The following is a 26,363-nucleotide window of genomic DNA, read 5'->3' on the forward strand; positions in this document are numbered from 1 at the left end:
TCTCATGGTTCTAGCATAAGTTTCCATTATAGACCAGTCTCTATAACTGCAGTTGTAGTCAAGGTGTTGGAGAGATTTTCTCCAGTCCCACTCTCCTAACAGTGAAATCATCCTCTTGGGATTTCAATGTCCTTTCCTTTTGAAAGGACATTGAACATTTGCCATCACTAATGACCTTACACAAATTGTTCAAAAGCTAACCAGAATACCAGATATCCCAAACCACTCCCCAAAAACTCTTCCTTACCAGTGACCCCCTCCAAATATGCAGTGAATGTAGTGAGTCCCCCTGGGTAATTCTATGGTCCTAACTCTTACACAGTCACTCCCAGGCAAGAGTAGTTTGGCATTATAACAGTGCCAACTGAGACAGTCTCCGAGACTACTATGCTTCATTCCCATCATCATCAAATTCCTGATATATACCCTCAAAGGGTGTACAGGATATGATAGTACTACATGAAAAATTTACACCATTACTAACTTCGCCATCATTTGAAATTTTTGTTTAAGCCAATAAAAATACAATTTGGTCAGCTAAATCCCAAATTGCCAGCTCATCTTCATCCGTTCAGTATCCAGGTAGATACCTAACAGGGTGCACCATGAGAAAGTAAGGATTGGACATTAGGTCAGAAGCCCTGGTCGGTTCTCCGATTTCCTTTGAAGGCTATGTGGATATCTCCTCTCAGTTTTATAGCTTTGACCCTTAAGCACCCCCACTTAATTTTAATATTTTGAAAACCACTTTTCTCTTGACACCTTGTCAGATTCCTTATCCACATCTATAGAACTTCCATACAGATTGCTGTTATATTTTCATGATTTTTCAACTATTTGTCTTAAAGTGAAAATGTGATCTTGAAAATCACTATTTCGTCTGAACCCACCTTATTCTTTCCAAGTTTCTCTTGCACATTTTCCTAGCCTCTTCTCAAGGTGGGTTCTCTTCTCAAGTATGCTTGCACAAATCTTTCCTGAAACTCAGTAGGAAGATTGCTCTGCAATTCTCACATTGAATTTTATTTCCTTTTCAAAGATGAGTACTATGACAGCTCTAAATCAATCAACTGCAATTAAACCTTTTGACAGGCCTTCTGAATTATGCAATTTTAATCCTTGTCTGTGTGTTGGTTTAATGCCATTGGCTGATCTAATATAATAATATATCAGTGTTTCATCACAAAATATGTCCAGTGTTACTTGATAAGATTAGGTGTTGGACATTATTCATAACCTATTTTGAAGGTATTACAACACCAAATAAACCAAATTACAAAAAAGATGTTTATTAACTGGCCCATATTTTACTGGACCTCAAACCAGCATTTTCAGAGCAAACAACATGTTACTGTGATCCTAAGATCAACTCCTACACAACTGTAATATACAACATTTTGTATATACTTATTATTATTATTTGGCACTACAGCCCCATGTAGGGCCATGGCCTCCCATTTTTGGGTTTCATAACTCACTACGAGATGGGGTCATCACCCCCACACTCAACCATGTGTAATTGTTGAGTGTGAGGGTGTACAGAATATCAGTTAAGACCAGTTTGCCTGCTTTGCAGGAGGAAAAACCCCAGATAAACTGAGGTAAAAACCCTGCAGTCCATGCCCAAGACCGTCTAACTTGGCTATGTCTGAGAAAGATCCTTAAGCTCCTCACGTCAAGCAACGAGAATCGAACACAGGCATATCCCGCAACCATATCCTTTCCCAAGCATATGATTGTGGGGTGGTTAACCACTTGGCTAACCAAGCAGACTTTATACAACATTAGAGGACTTTAAATTTCTTGTTCCTTACGATTTGAATTGTTTCATTTACACATTGTTGCATGTAAATAATATGTTTGCTCTGAAGATGCCCATAGGAAATCCATGGTTTGATTTCCTATGGGTGTAATCGATTCCCATGATTGGATTATTGTTTCTGGTCTTCCAGTCCAAACATATGCACCATACATATCACCAAAGTAATCCTCACTGGCATGAAAACATACATTCCCCACACTACTCCGAACTGCCGTCCCCTATCCAAACTCTGGTTTTCCAGATGTGCCAAGGCTGTTCAAATGAAAAATCAGGCATACCACAACTAGCTCAAATCAAAAACTCCATCCTCCTTCAATGCCTATACTGAAGCCCAAAACAGATGCAAGAAAATTATCAATGTTTCCAAAATAGAATTTGAATGGGCAAAAAGCAGGAAGCTTGCAGCCTGTCCAAATGACATCCATGCCTTTTGGTCTCTTGCCAAGGCAATTGGTCGTAACTTTTGTCCTACCTATTCCCACCCCAATTGCAACATCACTCACAGAAAAGCTAACCTCCTGGCTTCACACTTTGCCTCTAATGCACACATAACTGACAATGGTAAATGCCCTCCAGTCATTTCAACTGCCCAACATACAATGCCCCCTATATCTTTTTGCGATCATAAACCTGTTGTTTAAATTAGACACAAAAAAATCTCCTGGACCTGATGGCATTCATCTAATTGTCCTGAAGGTCTGTGCACCAGAACTGACTCCTATCCTATGCCATCTGTACATACTCTCTTACTCCACTGGTATATATCCCAAAGCCTAGAAACTGGGCTATATTCAACCCATTCCTAAAAAAGGGTGACAAATCACTGCCATCTAACTACCGCCCTATCTCACTCACTTCAGCCCTATTCAAAGTGATGGAGAAAACCATCAACTCTCAGCTCCTATTCTACCTTGAAGGAACCCACCTATTAAGTGACCACCAGTATGGATTCTTTCGATGCTGATCAACAGGAGATCTACTATCATATGTCACCCATCACTGGACAAATGCCATGGAGAATGGCAAAATCGTAAGTGGTTGCACTTGATATCTCTAAAGCCTTTGACTGGGTCTGGCACAAAGGCTTACTAAGCAAACTACCATCATTTGGACGGTCTCAGAACTTCTGCAAGATGGATTTCCACCTTCCTGTCTGGATGCACACTATGTGTGATGGTAGATGACTCCCTATCCTCTCATCATCCAACTAATGCTGGGGTCCCACAAGGTTCAGTTCTCTTACCGTATCCTCCTCCTTCTGTATATCAATGACCTACCTTCAGTTGACCTCCAACCCAATACACAGTTTTGTAGACGACAGTACATTGCACTCCACCCTTTCATTTGACAAACCCTACTCTACACAACTCAGTTCAACCAACAGAGCATCAACCATCACCACTGCCCTTAATTCTGACCTCCATGCCATCCACCAATAGAGCTCAGATAACCTCGTGAACTTCAATGCTAGTAAAATCCAGTTCTGTCTTATATCTCACAAAAAAGAACCATTTTCCTCCAGTATTATTTTTGATAACACTCAAATTCCCAGACAAGATGAGATTTCTCTTCTCAGAAAGACCCTCAGATCGAGCCGCTCCTGGCATAAACACATCACAACCATTGCATTCTCAGCTTCCAAAAAACTATGTTTCTCTTTCGCTCAAGACATTACTTCACCTCTAAACAGCTAATATTAACCTTATACAAATTGCAAATCTGCCCAACTATTGAATACTGATCTCACATTTGAAGTGGGGCTCCTAAAAGCTCCATCAAAATGCTTGACTCAGTACAGAGGAGAACAATTAGACTGATGATAAATGACCCATCTCTTACAAACTCTCTCCCCTCACTCTCACATAGATGTTTGGTCTCTACAATTTGTATATTCTAAAAATATTTCCATGGGAAATGTTCATCTGACACAGCATCAATAATTCCCCCACTCTGTACTAAGCCTATTGAAACTCATACAACTGCTAGCCAACATCCTTTCACAGTACACTTTGAAACCCACAGAACAAGTTTCTTTTTTTCTTCCTTCATCCTTGCTACTGCTGTACTGTGGAACAGTCTTCCCCCTGACGTATTTCCCAAGGAATACAACATACAGGCTTTTAAATCAAATATAAACAAATTTTTCCTTTCCCAACCCACTACCCAACCCAAATACAGTACTAACATACTATAGGTTGTCCAGCCAACCTCTCGTATATGGGCCCAACAAAAAAAAAAAAAAAAAAAAAAACGTTCTGACATTTAGTATGGGGGATTGAAGTTGCAGTATGAGATTGTCAAGGTTGGTTTGAGTTATAACTCAGAAACCAGTGGGATTCTTATTATGATAAGCCTTTCTTATCTACCACTAGTGTTTGAGTTATTAGTTCAAACCAACATTGACATTATATTGCGACTCTTACCCCCCACCCATACTTCTTAAGTTAGCATTAACGATTACTATATTCTGTTGGTGGTAATAACCTCTGTCTTCTTAATAATATCCATGGTACTTTTCATTTATTTGCCTTTTGGCTCATGTTCTCTAAGAACTTGTATAATCTACTCTGCTGCCATTTTTCCACCAGTTGTGGAATGTTGGAGAGAACATGTGTGGAAGTGATTGCTTCTTCATGATTTTCACTATATCTTCCCACAAATGATGGTATTTATTTTTAACTTGGTGTACTGCAATAACCATTGTAATGGTACAGCATTATCCTAGTTAGCTGTCTTTGTGCCAGTAAACCCAACTGACCCCAATTGATCTACTCCCAATGTTCCAGGTCTTTTGGATTGAGTTAGTTTATTGGATTGAGACCATGGATGCTGTGCTGGCAAGTTTCCACATTTCCCTCAAACCATGTGGCATAACACATGTGATATGACATATACTGCATTGTTATGCTGAAAGAAATTAGGCTTTCTGTAAACTATAGGTAGCATTTCCTACAAAAAGGAAATATTGCATTTTCCAGGAACTGTGGAAGGATGAATGCTGACGATCTTATTTATCATTATTCGTCCTTCCATACTATCTCCACTACCAGGCTTCATGCTTGGAATGATGCATTCAGTCATATACATTGCTTACTGTTTTGTTACAAGCATTTCACATATTCCATTTGATTTAGAGCAACAAATCATTGACATGATTTCTTGCTCTATTAATTGATTTCAATTGCTGTATGGACTTTTCACAAATTTCTTTACTTGATTGCCATATTAATGTATAGGTTATCTGAAGCCACTGTTTAATAGAGATTGAGATGTTATCTAATGTCCTACTACTAACCTGAATCCCTGCAGATTCTCTGAATTACTGATTGCTCTTTTCCACATCATGCTTCAAAATTATAGTACTGCCATCTAAAGTATCATCCCATTGTTTTGATTTGTGGGTCTTGTTCTTTTCATGGTTGAGGTGTCACTCTTACATTCCATCACCTGCTGATGTTTCACACAGTTGATGTTTTTGGCATGTCCAGTATCATAAGTGGATGTGCCAATGATATTCCATCCTGTGGTGGCATCTCTATGAAGGTGTGTTCCACACACACCATTGACAATATACATGTTTACAAATTACTAGGGTTATATCTATTTTGTTATCTGTAGCATTATGTGTCATGTGATGACAGGAATATACTTATAAATTAAAGATGCCAAGAAATTATATTCTTGGTTTAATCGTTCATCCAAGTGTAAGCAAACAAAGTTTGCACATGAAGTAACTTCATGATTGAACAATTCGTATATAGAGGCTAATGACTTCACATTGCTTGCCTTAGTATTCCATAATGGACATGTATGATGATCGTAAAGCAAGCGATGTGGAGTCATTACCTCTATTTATGAGTTGCCCAGTCGTGAAGTTACTTCATGTGCAAACTTTATTTACTTACACTTGGATAAAGGATTAAACCAAGAATATAATTTCTTGACATCTTTAATTTATAGTTTAACCAAGTGGAAAAACTTTCAACAAGGAATATACTTATGTTTCATTCTAAAGTAGGATGTATCGGTAGTTCTTTCAAAATAGCATTGTTAATCTTTGAATCTGTTGCTCAAACTTTTAAAAAAATGCAAGAATATCCTGTCCCCCCCCCTCTTTTTATGTTCCAGTTTTCATATCTGATTTTCTCTTGGGATCCAGTATTCTGTGCTCATATATATAATAAGATCTCTTGTTACTACAGACTGGCAGATCTGCAGCTATATGAAATTTCAGATAGCAGAATTACATCAGTTATTCACAACCTGAGAAGTCTGTTCTTTGATTTGAAATAGTTCCATCTCAAATCAAATTAGACAAGTCAAGTTGGTGTTTTGCATACATGCTGTTCCCTGTTTAAACCAAATTTTATTTGTCCCAATTGTATGAAGTCTCTACAATTGCGACACCACTATTAAACTAGGTAGTTTTTTTGCAAGTCGAATGTACTCCAATCCGAGTAATATCTTTCCATTTGATCATAACTGCAATACAGTAAAACTTACACAACAAACTTTTTTTGACATTATTTTAATGTTGCTTATGCCATTCACTTTTCTGTAAAGGGTAGCATTAAACTAACTTCATACAGTTTTATGTCTTTGACAGTAACTATTAGACTTATCTGAAATATTCAGTATTAAAGTTGTTTACTTACCTCACTTTAAAAACTGTCTTTAAATTTTTAAAAGTTGAATTTGATGATTTATTCTTTGTTATTGCATTCACTCAAGAAGTACTAATACAGTACTCTGTATATCAAATTAGAATGAAGTAATATAATTGAGTTTTACTTTAGCAAACATTGTTTGCTATGGTGAATTTTCTTTTTAAAAACACTATATCTGTGTTATTAATTAACTGAAGTTTAATATTAATTATTAGTGAGACTTTTCGGTAGTTGTCATAACAGTATCTGTTTGCTACATTGAGAGTTGGCTGCTACAGCAAAATTTGCTGTTTTAAGGATACTTGTGACATAAGACTGAATGATAAATGCACGTAAACACAAGAAAGATATTTAATTAACCAAATATTTCAGTCTGGAAATATTTCAGTCTGGAAATTTTAACGATCTATTGTTAGAATACTAACAATAGATCGTTAAAAATAGAACACGCCGCTAGATGTTATATCACTAAGTATTAAGTATAAAACGGAACATTTTGAAGTAGAGACATGATTGGAAAAAAAAAAAAAAAAAAAATTAATGAGTAATCATGATTAGACTTTCACAGATTTTTGATATAGATATACAGTCATTATGATTCAGGTTGGGACGATGGAGTAAGGCCTCCACGCTTTCCTTGAACAAACGTTCGAACCTATAACGGGATCTATGTAAGAGGCGAGTCCTGGACCAAAAGATGCTGTGGTCAGTTTCAATCCCGTGTTGAGCCAATCCAGACTTTTCAGGTTTGTTGTGAAGAATGGAGGATTGATGTTCTTGGATTCTTTTTTCAAGAGAACGTCCAGTCTGTCCAAAATAGGAAAGATCACAGTTGCAAGGAATTTGATAAACTCCAGGAAGAGATAAAGTTGAGCGTTTGTCTTTAGGAGAAGGAAAATGAGAAGACAATTTGTTGATAGGTGAATACACAGTTGATAAATCATATTTCTTTAAAATTCTTGCGATAGGTTCTGAAATACCGGAGATATAAGGAATAGGCACTGGACGTATTGAAACTTTGTTGTTTTGTAGAGGATTATAAGAATTGAGAAGATGTTGAGTACTTTTTTTAGAAAAGCCATTGAGTTTCATGTGTTGTTGGATAGTAGAAAGTTCTTTCTGTAGATAACAAAAGTAGAACAATTAGTTTTGGCTCTTCTGATGAGGCATTTTATAATTCCTGTTTTTTGACAAGGATGATGGGCTGAGTCTTTAAAAATATAACAACCTGTGAACGTTGGTTTCCTGTATACTGTAGTTGTAAGAATATTTGAAGGTGATCGGATGAGGAGAACATCTAAAAAAGATAACTGGTTGTTTTCTTCTATTTCCATTGTAAACTTTATACGATGATGCAAGGAATTAATACTGTTTAAAAAAGAAGGTAAAGAGTTTTTGCTGTGAGGCCAAATAGTAAAGATGTCATCTATATATCTTACCCAAAAGGATGGTTGAGGGAAAATAGATGAGAAGAGGATTTTTTATAAATGTTCCAAATAAAAGTTGGCTAAAGCAGGAGAAAGAGGACTTCCCATGGCCGTTTCTTCTATTTAGCTGTAAAATTTATTTTGACATACGAAATATCCAGAATGTATTACGAAATCGAATAGTTTTATAATGTCTTGAGGAAAGATGTCAGCAAGTAATTTTAAAGTTTCCTTGAGAGGTACATTGGTATATAAAGATTCTATATCAAAGCTAACCATAAGATCTGTAGGTTGTAATGAGACATTTTTTAATTTTTCTAAGAAATCTGAGGAGTTTTTTAAAAAAGAATTAGAGTTCGCAATGTAAGATTTCAATAATTTAGCTAGATATTTGGCTATACGGTAAGTAGGAGAATCAATATAATCTACTATTGGACGAAGAGGATAGTCAATCTTATGGATTTTTGGAAGGCCATAAAACCTAGGAGGTCTTGTAAAATGAGTTTTAAGTCTTTCAATTATATCTTTATCTAAACTGATGACTTCATCTTCAGAACCTATCACAAGAATTTTAAAGAAATATGATTTAACAACTACGTATTCACCTATCAACAAATTGTCTTCTCATTTTCCTTCTCCTAAAGACAAACGCTCAACTTTATCTCTTCCTGGAGTTTATCAAATTCCTTGCAACTGTGATCTTTCCTATTTTGGACAGACTGGACGTTCTCTTGAAAAAAGAATCCAAGAACATCAATCCTCCATTCTTCACAACAAACCTGAAAAGTCTGGATTGGCTCAACACGGGATCGAAACTGACCACAGCATCTTTTGGTCCAGGACTCGCCTCTTACATAGATCCCGTTATAGGTTCGAACGTTTGTTCAAGGAAAGCGTGGAGGCCTTACTCCATCGTCCCAACCTGAATCATAATGACTGTATATCTATATCAAAAATCTGTGAAAGTCTAATCATGATTACTCATTAATTTTTTTTTTTTTTTTTTTTTTTTTTTTTTTTTTTTTTTTTTCCCAATCATGTCTCTACTTCAAAATGTTCCCTTTTATACTTAATACTTAGTGATATAACATCACGCGGCATGTTCTATTTTTAACGATCTATTGTTAGTATTATAGCTTGTATTTTTTAAAACTGTTCTTGTAATACCATTGAAGATGGTCTGCTATTTCCAGACCGAAATGTTTGGTTAATTAAATATCTTTCTTGTGTTTACGTGCATTTATCATTTATCTTACAGCAAAATTGTTGATGGCTATCAAACAGAGAAAATATTAGTAATAACACAGAATTCATTTAATCCAGTTTCATTTAATTAAATTTGGTAATTTACGGTTTCTTGAGCCTGCAGATTTACCCTTTTCAGCTCTTTGTAGAAGTGATGGTCATTTTCATATTTTGAATACCAATAAGTAGTAGTATATACATCAATTTAAAATACGTTAATAATGACTGATAATTTTTGCAGGCACAGGAAAGACATTGATTGCTAGGGCATTGGCAAATGAATGTAGCCAGGGTGACAGACGAGTGGCATTTTTTATGCGCAAAGGTGCTGACTGTCTCAGCAAATGGGTTGGAGAATCAGAACGGCAACTTCGCTTGCTTTTTGATCAGGTGAATATACAGTTAAAAGTACTTTTAGCATGATAATTAATACCTTTAAGAAATCTTTCCAATTTATTCAAATTGTAATAAAAATACTTCTTTTTTTTAATTAATGCAAATTTATTAAAAAAAATGGGTGATTAATTAAAAAAAATTTGCCATGCCCATACTCACTAAAGTGAGCCTCAAGGGGCTCACTTTAGTGAGTACGGGCATGGAAAACCTGAGGTACCTGGTGCTGGACCATCCCTTACTTCATGTAATATACATCTGTTATATTATTTGTAGACTGGTCCCTCCTCTTTCTTCTCTTCTTGCTCCTTATCCCTAATGCTATTAGAGTATTCGAGGGCTAGGGGTGAATCTTTTCTATATTGCTGCATCTCATCTTATGCATTATTGTGAGACACCAACCCATCTGACCAGTGTGGTGTTATAAGGCCAAATATCTCCCCATGAATGAATGAATAAAATAGGAAAATTACATACTGGCTCGTCCGTTGCCCAGCATAAAAAAGGACACTTCCTGGACTTAGGCAGAGGGGTCTAGGTCGAAAAATATGCTAAAGTCTCCACTAGCTACAATGAGTCTGCCTACAGTGCACAATGACAGAAGGATATTAGTAGGGACATATAACTGCAGATCTCTACGGAACGATGATAGATTGGAAGAACTAATGAAGGAATTGGAACATATAAAATGGGATGTTGTGGGCCTTTCAGAGATAAGAAGGAAAGAAGAAACTCTCATGCGATTAAAAGATGGACATCTACTCTACCACTGTGAATGTGACAGAAACTCAACTGGTGGTGTAGGATTCCTAATAAATAAAACAATAAAGGACAATGTCCTGTTTGTAAATAAAATAACATCAAGAATAGCTGAACTAAGTCTCTTCAAAAATAAAAGATACCAACTGAAAATTATACAAGTATATATCCCAACTATGGACCATCCATAGAAGATTTCTATGAAACATTAGAATCCACATTCAATAATTCTAAAGAATTCTACATAATTATAATGGGTGATTTTAATGCCAAAATTGGAAGCAGAGATGACCATCTGAATTCCATCGGTAAATTTGGAGTTGGACAGAGGAATGAAAGAGGAGAAAGCTTTATTGAATTTGCTGAAGAAAATAACCTCTTTATTATGAACAGCTCTTCAAGAAGAAAATCAACCGAAAATGGACTCAAACTTACAATGAAATAGACTTCATCCTCTCCATATATAATAAATAATGCCAAAGTGCTTAATAGATTTAACACAGGAAATGACCACAGACTAGTAAGGGCAAAAGTATGGATCAACAAAAAATGGGAACGGAATAAGCTCATAAGAAAAAAGTCCAATTTAGTGAATCTACAAAACCTCTACCACAATAAAAGCTGTTATAGAGAATCACTCAAAAATGAACTAAAAAAGTTAAACACAGCTACTACTATCGATGATGCTAATGAAATATTAACAAAATCTATCTTGAACTGTGCACTTTTCTTCATCAGATCTAAGGTCAGGAAACCTTAGATCTGATGAAGAAAAGAAAAGATATGAAAAGAGATTTGAATGACACCAATAAAATAGAATATATGGAAATTTGTAAAACTATACGTAAAAGGATGAAACATGAACTTAGATCGTATAATACTAGGAAAATTAAAGAAACAATAGAAAACAATAGTAATATAAAGGTCCTAAGACGAACATTATCAGTTGGAACAAAGGAAATAGATGCTGTAAGAGGAAAAAATGGTGAACTGATAAAAAATAGAGATGCAATAATCAAAAGAATTCAGGAATTTTATACTGAACTCTATGAAGACAAAGACCGGGACATCCAAGAATCCTCTATGGATAACTCGAGTGAGGAAGAACATGATGCCCCTGAGATCTTACAAGGTGAAGTGGAAATGGCACTGCGGGAAATGAAGAATGGAAAGGCTCCAGGAGAAGATGGTAGACTTCTTAAACTGGGAGGAAGCCCTGTTATCAAACAGTTGAGTAAACTCTTCAATAAATGCCTAAAACAGAGAAAAATTTCAAAAAATTAGAACAATTCACTTCTAATATTAATTTTTAAAAAGGGCAATAAGGAAGAAATTAAAAACTACAGACCTAATAAACCTACTCCCCACCATATATAAAGTTTTCACAAAAATTATAAATAATAGAATAAAATCTAAACTAGAGGGAATGCAATCCTGTGGGCAAGCAGGATTTATATAGACTATGAAAAAGCATTTGATTCAGTTAAAACATCTGCAACACTAAAAGCACTTGAAACCCAGGGAACTGAGAAACCATATATCGAAACACTAAAACATATTTACAGTAATGCAATTTCTGTAATTAAATTATATAAAAACAGTGAAAAGTTCCCAATACAAAAAGGCATCCAGCAAGGCGACACCGTATCTCCCAAATTATTTACAGCTGCACTAGAGGAAGTCTTTAGAAGCCTTGATTGGGAAACAAAAGGAATAAATATAAATGGAGAAAGGCTGCATCATCATCTGAAATTTGTAGATGATATTGTCCTAATAGCAGGTAATCTTGAAGATCTGGAAGAAAGGCTAAATCAGCTAAATGAAGCCTCCAGAGAAATTGGATTAAAAATAAATTAGAGAAAAAAAAAATAATGATGAATAAATACATGAAGCATAGAACTATCAAAGTTGAAAACCATGAAATAGAACAAGTTACTTCATATGTATATTTGGGCCAATTGTTATCCTTTGAGGAGTGCCAAAGAAAAGAGATTGAACGAAGAATTCACCTTGGATGGATGGCTTATGGGAAAATGAGAGACATATTCAGAAGTAACATCCCTATGAGTCTAAAAAGGAAAGCTTTTGACCAGTGCATACTTCCTGTCATAACATATGGAGGAGAAACATGGACTTTAACAGAAGCCCTAAACAAAAAGCTGAGAACAACACAACATCACATGGGAAGAAGTATGCTAAAAATAACATTAAGAGATAGGAAGACAAATCTGGATAAGATCTCAAACAGGTGTCATGGATATTGTAAAATACATTAAACAGGCTAAGTGGAGATGGGCTGGCCATATTGCCAGATGCAGTGATGGGAGATGGACTAGAAAAACAACAGAGTGGAGCCAAATGGATGGAGCAAGACAAAGAGAAAGACCGAGAAGAAGGTGGAGAGATGAACTGGAACAAATTGCAGGAGTGAGATGGATGGAAGAGACAGAAAACCGAGTGATCTGGAAAATCATGTGGGAGACCTTCATCCAGCAGTGGACAGAACCAGAAGTTTGAAGAAGAAGAAGAATGCAAATTGCCATGTACATACTTTACATTTCAAATGAAACATTATTTTTTTTTACTCAGTCTGTGACAGGGACACTGGAATTATAGTTGGAATTATTAAACCTGTTTTTAATTATTTGTTTGTGCTGTTTTCATTTCATCAAACCTTAATTATAGAATTTAAACCAGCACATATGCCTTGATACATGAATGGTGTATCATAAGGCGCTGCGTAGCACAATTAAGTGTGGATGCGATTGTTATTCTTTGTTCTGATGCTGGAAGTTAGCTGATGAGTTTGTTAAATTAGCTTACTGTACTAAAATATTAGCATAAGTTGAGACCTGTTTGACAGGTCTCAACTTATGCCATATGTACCATATTGTCTTGAATAACCATCTTCACTAGGACTCCGGATATATGATATAAATCTTCTAGCCCCAAAAACATTTTTCTTATCCAAGCAGACTCACTCTTCACGATGCACTCAGTCTTTGCAAGTTAATTGTGTTTTTAAGCAACAGCATTAATTTAATTACACCTAGCTTATTCGTTGTGAACTGTGGAAATGAGGGTAATACTGTATTACGATTGTATACCTACTTAAGAGGTAAAGGTTGGAAGAATGTGATGTATAAATGTAACAGTATTTACAGTAAACCCTCAATTTAACGGACTTCGGATTTAATGGACAAAATTTCTGGTCCATATGTCACATGTGAAAATTAACACCCTGTTAATTTTAAAATGCTTTTAACCAGGATTTGCTTATAATTAAACAGGTTATTTTTTGTTATTAATTTCCTGTTATTTTTAACAAATTTTGGCAAATAGGCCATCATATGTTGGAAAAACACTGTAGTAATTTAGCTGATATAAATGAGTCGCCGCTCATAAATCATGTTCGGCAAATGATTAGGACGTGATCACACCAATTACGCTATAATTGGTTCTTTTGTTGCGTGGCATGATAAGTCACACCACGACGAGTGTCTGGATATAGCATCATCCGAAGACGAATAAATAGGAAAAACATCTTGTTTTTTTATAAAATTTAAATTTTGTTCTGTTTATAAGAACATTGTTTATTTGTTTATTTCATCATCATCATCATCATCATCAAATTCCTGCCATGTACCCTCAAGGGGTGTACAGGATATGACAGTACTACATGAAAAAATTACATCATTACTAACTTCCTATCTACAATTTTCCTCCAAATCAGTCTGTTACTTGTCAAGACTCCAACATTATCAGATCTTATATTTCTATCATCTAAGGCACTTTGTACCGTATCAATCCACCTATATCTTGGTCTTCCTCTGGGTCGTTTTCCTGCCAACCTGGCAGAGAACACTTGTTTTGCTAATCTTTCCTCTCCCATTCTATTTAAGTGACCATACCATCTGAGATTAGCTCTGCTAACGCATTCCTGGATGCTGACAATGTCAAGTTCTTTCCTAATATCCTCATTTTTAATATGATATTGCCATTGATGCCATCTGTTCACGCCTCTAATCTTTCTCAGGACTCTCATATCTGCGGTCTCTAGTCTTTGGTCAAGTGTTTTACTTCTGACCCAGCTCTCAGATCCATAAGTTAAAATTGGTTTGAACACAGTTTTGTATACAGCTAATTTAGTGTTCCGACTAATTTCTTTCTTATTCCATATGAATTTATTCAATTGACTTCCCACGATACCAGCTTTGCTGATTCTGTTGTCTATTTCTATATTTAGTTTACCATCTTCAGTAAAAATTGTGCCTAAGTAGCTAAAATGTTTTACTTGTTCCACAGGTTCTCCATTCACAACACAGTTGACATTTTCAATGATTCTGCCTATTTTCATTGTCTTTGTCTTTTTATTGCTGACCTTCATACCATATCTATTACAACAGCTATTCAATTTAGTCAGAGAATCTTGCAGACTTGTAGCGGATTTATTTAGAAGTATAACATCATCTGCATAAAGCAAAGAGTTGACATTAACATCTCCAATTTTGATATCAGGTTTAATACCACATTCCTTCATAATGTGATCCATATAGATAATGAATAACAGAGGGGATAATGTACATCCTTGTCTCACACCAGATTTAACATTAAACCATCTTCCTGTACTTCCTTCAATTCTAACTGCTGACTCACAACTCAAATACAGACTAAGTATTGCTTGATATAATGCCCCATTGACACCATATAACTGCAGCGTATTGAATAGCTTCTCTCTTGGCACCTTGTCATATGCTTTTTCCAGATCGACAAAACTTAAATACAGATCTTTGTTATATTCCCATGCTTTCTCGACTATTTGTCGTAAAGTGAAGATCTGATCCTGACAGCCTCTATTTGGCCTGAATCCAGCTTGTTCTTCACCAAGCTTTTCTTCCACAATTCTTCTCAACCGTTTCTCAAGTATACTTGCATAGATCTTGCCAGGAACACTCAGTAGGGAAATACCTCTGTAATTCTCACATTCAGTTTTATTTCCCTTTTTATATATGGGTACTATGAGAGCTCTACTCCAATCATCAGGAATTCGTCCCTCTGTCCAGGCTTTCTGAACTATGCAGTGCAGCCACTGTAAGACTCTTATACCACCATACTTCAGCATTTCTGGTCGAATATCATCTACTCCTGCTGCCTTTCCACATTTCAAGCCTTTGATGGCTTTTTCTACTTCAAGTATGGATATGCATTCCTGACTGCATGCCTGGTCAGTGTTTTTTATCACTGTGCTGTCATCACTGCTTGTTTCATTTAGCAGTTTTTCAAAGTAATTACTCCATACTTCAAGGATATCTTTTTCTCCTGTTTTCATTTCACCTTTATCATCTCTAATTCCTTTTACAGCACTCTTTCCTCCATTCCTAAGCTTCTTCAACAACCTCCAGAATATTTTGCCACCTTCTTGATATTTATTTTCTATATTCTTGCCAAAGTCCTCCCATGACTTTTGTTTAGCTAGTTTTACACACTGTTTAGCTTTCTTACATTTGTCTCTGTATTCTGTAAGAGTAAAAGCTGACTTATTTGCCAGGAACTTTTGATATGCTTTCTTCTTTTCCTTCACTGCCTCTTTAACTTCCTGTGTCCACCAGGGAGTTCTGATTTTTTTATCTTTGCACACAACCTCACCACATGCCTCTCTGGCAGACTCAATCAATGTTTCCTTCAGAGTTTGCCACTGAATCTCCAAGGTTTGATTCCTGTTCTCAAACTCTTTCATTTTCTTTTCAATAATATTTCTGTATTTTAGTCTACAGTTTACATCTGAGAGCTGCTCAACTTTTATTCGCTTTAAAACTTTCTTACATGTTATTCTTTTCAATATGAAATTCAATTTTATCCTGCTCAAGACTAAATAGTGATCACTTCCAATTTCAAATCCTCTGTACACTCTGGTGTCCTGCACCAGGGAGAAAACATCACTATCAACAATAACATAGTCAATGAGACTTTTCTTATTCCTAGCCTCTTCTCTCCATGTGAATTTGTGCACATTTTTATGTTGGAACATGGTGTTAGTAATAACCAGTCCATGTCCTGAGCAGAAATCCAACAGATATTTGCCATTATTATTAGCTTTGCTCTTTTCTCCAAATTTTCCCAAAATATTTTTGTATGTCTCACAATCATTTCCTACTCTACTATTTAGATCCCCAACAAGGACCAACTTTTCCTTTTTCATTGTGTCAGTTGCTTTTTCTAAAGCCTCAAAAAATTCCTCCACTTCTACCTTAGTAGAGCCTTCTGTGGGACCATAGGCACAAATAAGTCTCATTGTCCAGTTCCCCATTCTCATATTTGCCCACATTACTCTACTTGAGACTGACTGCCATTCAAGAAGATTAGCCTTGTATTTTGTGTTGAATACTATGGCTACTCCTTCTTTTCCTTGATTGTTATTGCCTGAATATAACATTTTGTATTTATTGCTCAGAAAGATCTCACCAGTTTTGGTCTTTTTTGTTTCAGTCACCCCTATTATGTCGATCTGGTACTTATCTAATTCCTCAGCTAGCTCCATTTCTTTGCCATTCAGGCTTCTTACGTTGATAGTACCGATCTTTAACTCTGGTGATGTTGAGTTGGGGTTTGTTTTCAGATTTGTTCCAGTAGCTGACTTTTCGCTGTTCGCCCTGGTTCCCTGGCAAAAACAACGGGGGCCTTGTTTAACCGGGCGACGCCCCAGCCGGCATGAAATTTTGTCATGTTGTACCATCATTTTTTATTTTGGTTTAACCAATAAGAATACAATTTGGTCGGCTAAATCCCAAATTGTCAGCCCATCCTCGTTCGTTCAGTATTAAAGTAGATACCCAACAGGGTGCACCACGAGAAGGTGAGGATTGGACATTAGGTCAGAAGCCCTGGTCGGTTCTCCGCATTCCTTTAAAGGCTATGTGGAGGTCTCCTCTCAGTTATACAGCTTTGACCCTTAAAGCTTATTTTTGGAAAAATGTTTGTTTATTTATTTTGATATAGATCGCAGACTTGTTTTTAGTCTCAAAACCACAGTGAGGTTATAAGCAATAATATACATAGAAAACTATTCTGTGAAATTAAACTTTTCATAGATACAGTATATATCTATGTATATAGATATATATATATATATATATATATATATATATATATATATACATATATATCCAAGATCCCTAGCCCATCATTTTCTTCTAGCATAATTCCACCAATATAATACGACATTGGATATCTAATCACACCGAAGTGAATGACTTTACATTTACAGACACTGAACTGACATGCATTTTCCCATGCTCACAATTCCTGCCTATTCAAATCATTCTGCAAATACTGCATATTCAGCAAATAGCTGTATTTCGCTTGTCAAATCCTTCCCAATATCATTAATGTACAGATTGAATAACAGTGGGCCAAGCACTGATTCCTGTGGTACACCACTTGTTACCTTAAATCTTGCAGACTTACATCCCATGTATACCATTTTTCGATATCTGTCAGTCAGCCATCCTCTTATCCATGCTAATATTCTGTAACCCAAACCCTCCAATTTATGCAACAGTCTACCATGCTGTATTCTGCCAAAAGCCTTAGCAAAATCCAAAAGTATCATGGACCAAAAATGGAGATTCACTGTCAACCCATTTCTGAATGCGGGCCCCTAACCAATTTTTCAAAAATCTTCACCACCATTCCTGAGATACTAATTCAATAGTTGGATATATTGGTTTTTGCATCACCCTTCTGCAATGGAATTGCCATAAATATAGAAATAAAACATTTAAAAGTTATCAGTTATATCATGACAATGATGACAGAACAACTGCTGGGAAAGAAGATACCGGAGGTTGCCATTGTTTTTTTCAGTCTTTCATATTAGAAACAAAAATAAACTTTGAACCTTAGGAGATACGAGGACAGCAGAAAGTAAAGATGATTCACTTATGTTATGACTTTTAGAGAAAACCAGCAACTAAAATTGCAAGGGTTTTTGTGATTCTTTTTGCAGTGTTTGAATGATGAATTTCAGATGCAAAAGTTTTATTTTCAACTCTCTGGAAAAAACTTCTTTAATAAATTCGTTAACAGACACCTGGGATCAAATAACTTGACAGTGAATGAGAAGGCATTTTAAAATGAAGCAAAAAAGGCATAAATTATGCAAAGAAAATAATATATTTTGAATACATTTAGAAAAGGCATGAAATTTATTCACCACTTGTCTCAACTCACCTGTGGTAAGTGGATTTTTGGAGCCCTGCTCAGTACATTTTATGTCATAAATAAATATTGTTTGCTTTATTTATCACATCTCTTGGGAATGCTGGTAATTACAAATGTCTGGTTTGTCAATTATCACTGATTTTGTCATAATGGAATATGACCACTGAAAGCATACACTTGCATCATTTTATCTTTAGAGAGCACTCAGTTGTAATAATCTCAGGTAATCAGTTAATTGCAATATGGCAACCTAAACTAGATACTCTACAGAGCAGTAATTTGCTTATATCTTACCTAGTAAATGAAGTATGCCCAGAAGATATCCACTGGAAAATTAAAGCACAAATATATAAATTGATAATTAACCCATCTGTTACGTACCATTTTGAAATCTGGATATTTACAGTGAGGATAGAGAATTTGATATTAGCTTTTGAAAGGAAAATCTTCAGTAAAATTTGGCACTGGTAATGAAAATTGTCTCTAGAGGATCAGGTGCAACCATGAGTTATATCAACTTTATAAATAACCTACAGTATCTAGTATAATCAAGTTCAAAAAGTTGTAGTGGGTAGGACAAGTTTTTCATATGGAAAATGACAGTATTCTTGGGAAGACTATAAATAGTAAAATTCTTGGTAAAAGACCAGAGGGAATCCAAGAACAAGATGGACAGATACTATTAGTCAAGATAGCAACATTATATTGCATTGCCGAAACTGGAGAAGTAAAAAAATCAAAGTCAAAAAATCTAAGATCCCAAGGCTTGATTTGTGCTGTAGAACCATATGCAGAATTTCACTGTTAGCATCGTTAATAAAACCCAAAAGATGAAAAAGAAGTATTTATTTCCCCAAAATTTTTGATTTTAACATAAGTATTTTTTGATTATTTCAGAAGCACACAAATGTAATTATATGTGTAGATCTTAGGGTATTTTTAATTGAGAGTTTTTATGATACTGAAAGTTTTCAAAATTTATTTATAATGGCAGAGAAGAAATTGTCAGATTTTTTCCATAAGAATTATTCCAGGCAAAAGTGTCATCATCATCATCAAATTCCTGCCATGTACCCTCAAGGGGTGTACAGGATATAACAGTACTACATTAGAATGTAGTAATTAGAATATAAATTAGAATATAACAGTACTACATTAGAATGTAAGGTGGAATACAACATGCCAGGCAAAAGTGTTGGAAGAGAAAATGTAGTGAAAAATAGTATCATTAATTAAAAAAAAGAAAGAATAAATTGTCTTGTGTCACTTATAAAATGTATGAAATTTTTCTTCACAGCTTGATCATCATTATGCGTATCAAGGATTTAGGCCTAGCATGGCCTGTTCCAGCCTTAGAAGTCATTGTTTAAGAGGACATCCTAGTTTTCTTTTTCCTAATGGCTTTTTGTTTTATTGTCCAGATTTCACTTCCGTACATTAAGACTGGTAGGGCTAATGTATTGTATACTTTTAGTCTGGTTTGTTTTTGAACTAAGTTTAATTTAAATATAGAGTTAATTACACCTGTTATTTTTAAATATTTTGCAATTTTTGCGTTTATATCTTTTTCATTTTCATATGTGATCATACATCCTAGGTAGTTAAATGAATTCACTGGTTCTAAGATCTTGTTATCTATTACTATTTTAGTTCTTGCTGAATCTTGTCCTTTAAAGGCCATAGCTTTTGATTTTTCTGTTGATATTATCATACCATAATCTTTGGCTATCTCATTTAGATCTAAAATAGCTTTCTGTAAGTTATCTTCAGAATTTGTAATTATTATTTGGTCGTCGGCAAAAAGGAGAATGTTTAAGTTCACTGTAGGAGAAAGTTTAATTCCTTGATATAAATTTTTATTCCATTTTATTATTATTTCATTTAAGTAAATATTAAAAAGAGTTGCTGAGAGGGGACATCCCTGTCGGACCCCTTGGTTTATCTCTCTCGTATATGATAGCTCGTAATTTAATCTTATTTGTATCTGATTATTTTCATGTATACTTGTGACAGCGTTTAGGATATTATTTGGTATTTGTCTTTCTTTTAATATGATTCTTTAAAGATACTTGTGACATTAGGATTATAAAATATATACACGTTTACACAAGAATATTATTTAATTTGCCAAATATTTCAGTCTGAATATTACAGACCATCTTCAGTGGCTACATAGGAATAGTTTTTTAAAAAAAACAAGGTGGAATACGAACAATTGATCATTCACTATGACATCATGCGGCTCGTTCTATTTGTGAAATTGTTCGTATTCCACCTTGTTTTTTTTTTTTTTTTTTTTAAACTATTCCTATGTAGCCACTGAAGATGGTCTGTAATATTCAGACTGAAATATTTGGCAAATTAAATAATATTCTTGTGTAAACGTGTATATATTTTATAATTCTAATGTCACAAGTATCTTTAAAGAATCAAATTTTATTCCTTCACAGGGAAAACTTCACAAAAAAAACCCGGTAAATTAGGTAAACTATCAGTAACTCAAGGTAAGTTACGAGCGAGGATCATCTTTCTGAAAAAATACCTTGACAACAAGATTATTCCTAATTTTGCTAAGATTAAAGAAACCATTAAATCTCCTGGAGCTCATAATATTTACAGGAACACCAGTTTATCTTTAATCCGTAATCAACTCAGAGCAGCTAAACATGATCTTGCTATTAACATTCGTCAAGTTTCTGATCTCCGTACCTATATCTTTACAAACTTAGAACCACATCTTTCAAACATAGTTCTGAATGTGGCTAAATGCTCTTTACAACGTTCATATAAAAAACAGAATCAACATCTAAACCGCAAAGATGATGTTCTTGTTTCTAGACAAATCAAGCTGTTTCAAGTTCCAGATAATTGGATCATCAACATATCCGGTCGCTCTTTAACTAATAGTGAAACACTCATCCTCTCAAAAGGACATGAATTCTCTATAGTCCCTAAAAAGATTCCATATCTAGATTTTCTAGTTAACATTGAACGGAACCTCATTCATCTTTCAAGTGAAAAAGCTTAATGCTCTCCACCTAGAAGTTGCTTCTTTGCTACTTAAAACCAAGCTTCCTCCTTCGAACATATCTCCTTCTGAAAAGAAAGCGCTACATTCCTTAAGAACCAACAGTCATCAAATCATTACTAAAGCTGACAAGGGGAAAGCGACAGTAATTATGGACTGTTCAAACTATAGAAGAAAAACTTTCCCTTTTACTTCGAGATCATTCAACATACTAAGAACTCAATCATGATCCAACCAACAGACAACTGAAGAAATTAAACTCCCTGCTAGATGAGGTCATAAGTTTGGATGTAGACACAATCGAAAGGCAAAAAACTCATTTTGCAAGGCCTCCTAGGTTTTATGGTCTACCTAAAATACATAAGATAGATATTCCTCTTCGCCCCATAGTGGATTGTATTGATTCTCGTACTTATCACATAGCCAAACATCTAGCTAAATTATTGAAATCACACATAGGCAACTCACGCTCTTTTTTGAAAAACTCTTCGGATTTCTTAAATAAATTGAAAAATATAGCATTACATCCTACAGATCTTGTGGTTAGCTTTGATATACAATCTTTATATATGACTGTACCTCTCAAAGAGACTTTAGAATTACTTGCTGACATCTTCCCACAAGATATTATAAAGTTATTTGATTTCGTAATGCACTCTGGATATTTCTTATGTCAAAAAACAAATTTTACAACCAAAGTAGAAGGAACAGCCATGGGAAGTCCTCTCTCTCTCCTGCTCTAGCCAACTTTTATTTGGAACATCTAGAAGTCCTGTTCTCATCTATTTTCCCTCAACCATCCTTTTGGGTGAATATATTGATGACATCTTTGCCGTATGGCCTCATAACAGAGACTCCTTACCTTCCTTTTTAAGCAGTATCAATTCCTTACATCCTCGTATAAAATATACCATGGAGATTGAAAAAAACAACGAGTTACCATCCGTTCACCTTCAGGTATTCTTACAACAACAGTTTAAAGAAAACCAACTTTCACAGGTCGTTATATTCTCAAAGAATCTGCCCATCATCCTTGTCAAAAAACAGGAATCATAAAATGTTTAATCCAACGAACCAAAACTAATTGTTCAACTTCTCATTTATTACAGAAAGAACTTTTGACTATCAAACATTACACGAAACTGAATGACTTCTCCAAAAAGAGTACGCAACATCTTTTCGATTCTTACAATCCAACACAAAACATCAAAGATTCAATACGTCGAGTTCCAATTCCTTACATTTCCAGGATTTCAGAACCACTTTCAAGAATTCTGAAGAAATATGATTTAACAGCCACTTATATTAAAAAATTATCCACCCATTTTTCTTCTTCTAAAGATAAATGCTCAATTATGTGTCTACCTGGTGTGTATCAAGTTCCTTGTAACTGTAATCTTTCCTACTTTGGACAAACTGGACGCTCTGTAGAAAAAAGAATTCAAGAGCATCAATCATCCATTCAACACAACAAACCCGAGAAATCTGGATTAGCTCATCACAGAATAGAAACAAGCCACAACATCCTTTGGTCCAAGACTCACCTCCAACACAGATGTCACTGTAAATTTGAACATTTATTAAAGAAAGTGTGGAGGCCTTACTTCAACATCCTAACTTGAATCGTAATGACTGTATATCTGTATCAAAAATTTGGGAAAGTTTAATCAGGATAACACATTAATTTTTTTCCCCCTATATTAGTCTAATGTTATTTAAGATTATTACATGAATTTCTGAATTAATATCTTTAATTTAATCATGACTCTGATAAAAATGTTTACTCTTTTAATACTTAGCGATATGACATCACGCAGCTCGTTCTATTTGTGAATGATCAATTGTTCGTATTCCACTTTTTTTTTTTTTTTAATATAACTATTCCTTTGTAGCCACTGAAGATGGTCTGTAATATTCAGACTGAAATATTTTGCAAATTAAATAATACTCTTGTGTAAATGTGTATATATTTTATAATATTTCTTTTAATATGTTAAATAATATGTTTCTTTTAACTTTGTCAATAAATGCAATATGTGTTTCTAAATTGTATTCTCTTCTTTTCTCTATTATTAATTTTAGGCAGAATGCCGGGTCTATACATGATCGTCCTTTTCTAAATCCATTCTGTACTTCTAAAATAAAGTTTTCAGAATATTTCATTAGTTTGCTATTTAAGATTCTGCTATATATTTTGTAACAGGAATTTAGTATACTAATACCTCTATAGTTTTTAGGGCCATCTCTATTACCTTTTTTAAAGATAGGAATCACACTTGCTTTTTTTCATTCTATTGGGGGGATACCATGGGGAATGACAGTGCACCATATACTGCAGAGGCTATTACCATATAATTTGAGGAAAATGATGTGGAAAACCTTCACAGCTTGATAAATGCACTAATAGTCAGCACAAAGTTTTTCAAGCTCTCTCTCTCTCTCTCTCTCTCTCTCTCTCTCTCTTTGTGTGTGTGTAGTCCATCTTGGTCGTGGAGTTGGTATTCCTTTTGCAAGCATAAAACCAAACTCTCAAATACATTTGGTGGTGGTAGTAGCCTAACATAAGTCAGGCAGAAAGTAGTTTGTAAAGTTCATAACTAGATAGATTAACTCCCTATAGAAGATCTGTAATTAGAGTAATATTGTGTTTATGTTTTAAGCCATCACTTGTGGAATTATGGATGAACAACCATTTTCTTCTTAGTACCATCATTTCTATATTGGTATACATGTTTAATTTAAAATCTCTGAAAAGGAAAATAAAGTATTAATCAACCCATTAATGTATAGTTTTTGTATAGGTTCTGGTAGAAAATGGAGTAATGTGTGCTCCTAAATGCTTCCTTACCCCAATGATTGATTGATACTTTATTATAGTGGTATCGCAATGTATGAAGAATTACAATGTATGCATTTATAATTATTATTATTGTATGGGCACCATCATGGGGTCTGAATACTCATTGTGGGAGACCAAAACTATCCATGCAATATATGTCATACTTCTCCTTAAACCAATTAACAAAGTATTCACAACTGACTGGCAACCCATTCCATTCATTCACCTATCTTCAAACAAAATGTAGTTCTCATACCCTTGCACACCACACTTTTACTCAACTTCCCGAGATGACCTCTAGTTCTGTCCCCTCTATCCAAGTGTTGAAATATTTCCTCTGTATCAATCCTATAAGACCTTCGAAGTAACTTAAATGTTACTATTATATCACCTTTTTTTTGTTTATCAACGAACTTTTGCAACCCCCCCCCCCCCAACAGTTTATCTTCATAGGGAGCATTCCAGAGACCACTCACCTCTGAATCCTCTTCACTACTCATCTCTAAGAAACTTTGGTGACCTGAGCACAGTAATACTGATTTAGTGTATCAAAACTTTATGAAGAAGAATGATAGCTTCCTTATCTCTCTCTCTTTGTTAGTATGTTCTTCAGTAACCAAGTAATCCTATAAGCTACCTTGGCAGCCTTAGCAATACCCTCCAGTCTTCAACTCTGCTATCTACTGCTACTACTACTACCATCCCCACATCCTAAGCCTCATGATTACTGTTTCATCAATGTGATACATAGCTTGTAAACTGTTTATCCAAATAACTTTAGATTTCTCCACATTAAACTGTTATTCATTATCATTTGCCCATACTGTCAGCCTATTTAAATCATTTTGTAAGCTCTCCACATTGCACAAATGACATCTATCAGCAGCATTCACGACACACAATGTACACGATGCACCACCTCATGGTGTGCTGAATGTATGAACAATGTATAAAGAATTTTGAGTTGGTTTTTATATCATGTGAGCAAAGATGGATATTTCTGTATCCATTATTCTTTTGCAAAGTAGATGATAGATAACCGATTTCAAATCGTACAATTTATGCTGGTAACTGATTTTACTATAATGTATTTCTGTTTCATATGATAGGTACTTTGACCTTTTCAGGCATACACCATGAGGCCTTCTATTATTTTTTTTGATGAAATTGATGGTTTAGCACCTGTTCGTTCAAGTCGTCAAGATCAGATTCATAGTTCAATAGTTTCAACTCTTCTAGCTTTGATGGATGGCTTAGATAATAGAGGTGAAATTGTAATTATTGGTGCTACAAATCGAGTTGATGCTATAGATCCAGCATTAAGACGACCAGGGCGTTTTGACAGAGAATTTCTTTTTCCTCTTCCATCATTTGAGGTAATTGCTGAGTACTAATCTATAAAGGAATATATTTATAAAACTGATATTTAGTATATAGTATAACAGAATATTTAGGATTTTTTTAATATATATTCATATCTTTTTCAGTGTGGAATTATTTCTTTTATGTTTATAAATATTAAATGCTGTGTTAATGTAAGTATTGTAAACACATTTTGGAGTGAAACTTACTAATATGTATGTGCTTGTTTGTCACATGGTTAATGCTTCTATTTAGGGTAAATAGCCTTTGACATGCTGCATGTATACTGACAATAATACACGGAGACTTAAAAATAGATATTATAGGATAGCATATCAATGACCTATCCATTTACACCATTTATAAAAGTTCTCATCATCCAAAATGATCTTTAGGCAATATGATAGCTGGTAGGTTGTAAGGCTGCAACCTCACAACTCCATCAGCTATCATTTAAGAAATGCACAAAATAAGCAACAAAAACAGTTCAGAGAGTCTGCAGGATTCACATATGTAGGACAATACATAAAGATTTAATTTCAGTTTCTGTGAAAGAGGAGCTGCACATAAGCCAGACATCAGTCATTGCAGTCAGTAGTGT

The 26,363-nt window shown here is 34.8% G+C and overlaps 1 protein-coding gene across 1 annotated transcript in view; it reads left to right on the top strand.

Annotated features, from left to right (window-relative positions):
* LOC150095219 (ATPase family AAA domain-containing protein 2-like) overlaps positions 1 to 26,363 on the top strand; it is a 538,448-nt gene that overhangs the window by 204,719 nt on the left and 307,366 nt on the right. Inside the window, exons 10-11 of the mRNA XM_090410622.1 lie at positions 9,403 to 9,551; positions 25,528 to 25,776. Coding sequence (XP_090266748.1) covers positions 9,403 to 9,551; positions 25,528 to 25,776 — 398 coding nt within the window. The remainder of the gene's footprint in view (positions 1 to 9,402; positions 9,552 to 25,527; positions 25,777 to 26,363) is intronic.

The sequence above is a fragment of the Typopeltis vanoorti genome, chromosome 20, assembly GCF_054136105.1.
Source record: "Typopeltis vanoorti isolate ZY-2024b chromosome 20, IOZ_Tvanoo_1.0, whole genome shotgun sequence".
In the NCBI taxonomy this organism is placed as follows: Eukaryota; Metazoa; Arthropoda; class Arachnida; order Uropygi; family Thelyphonidae; genus Typopeltis; species Typopeltis vanoorti.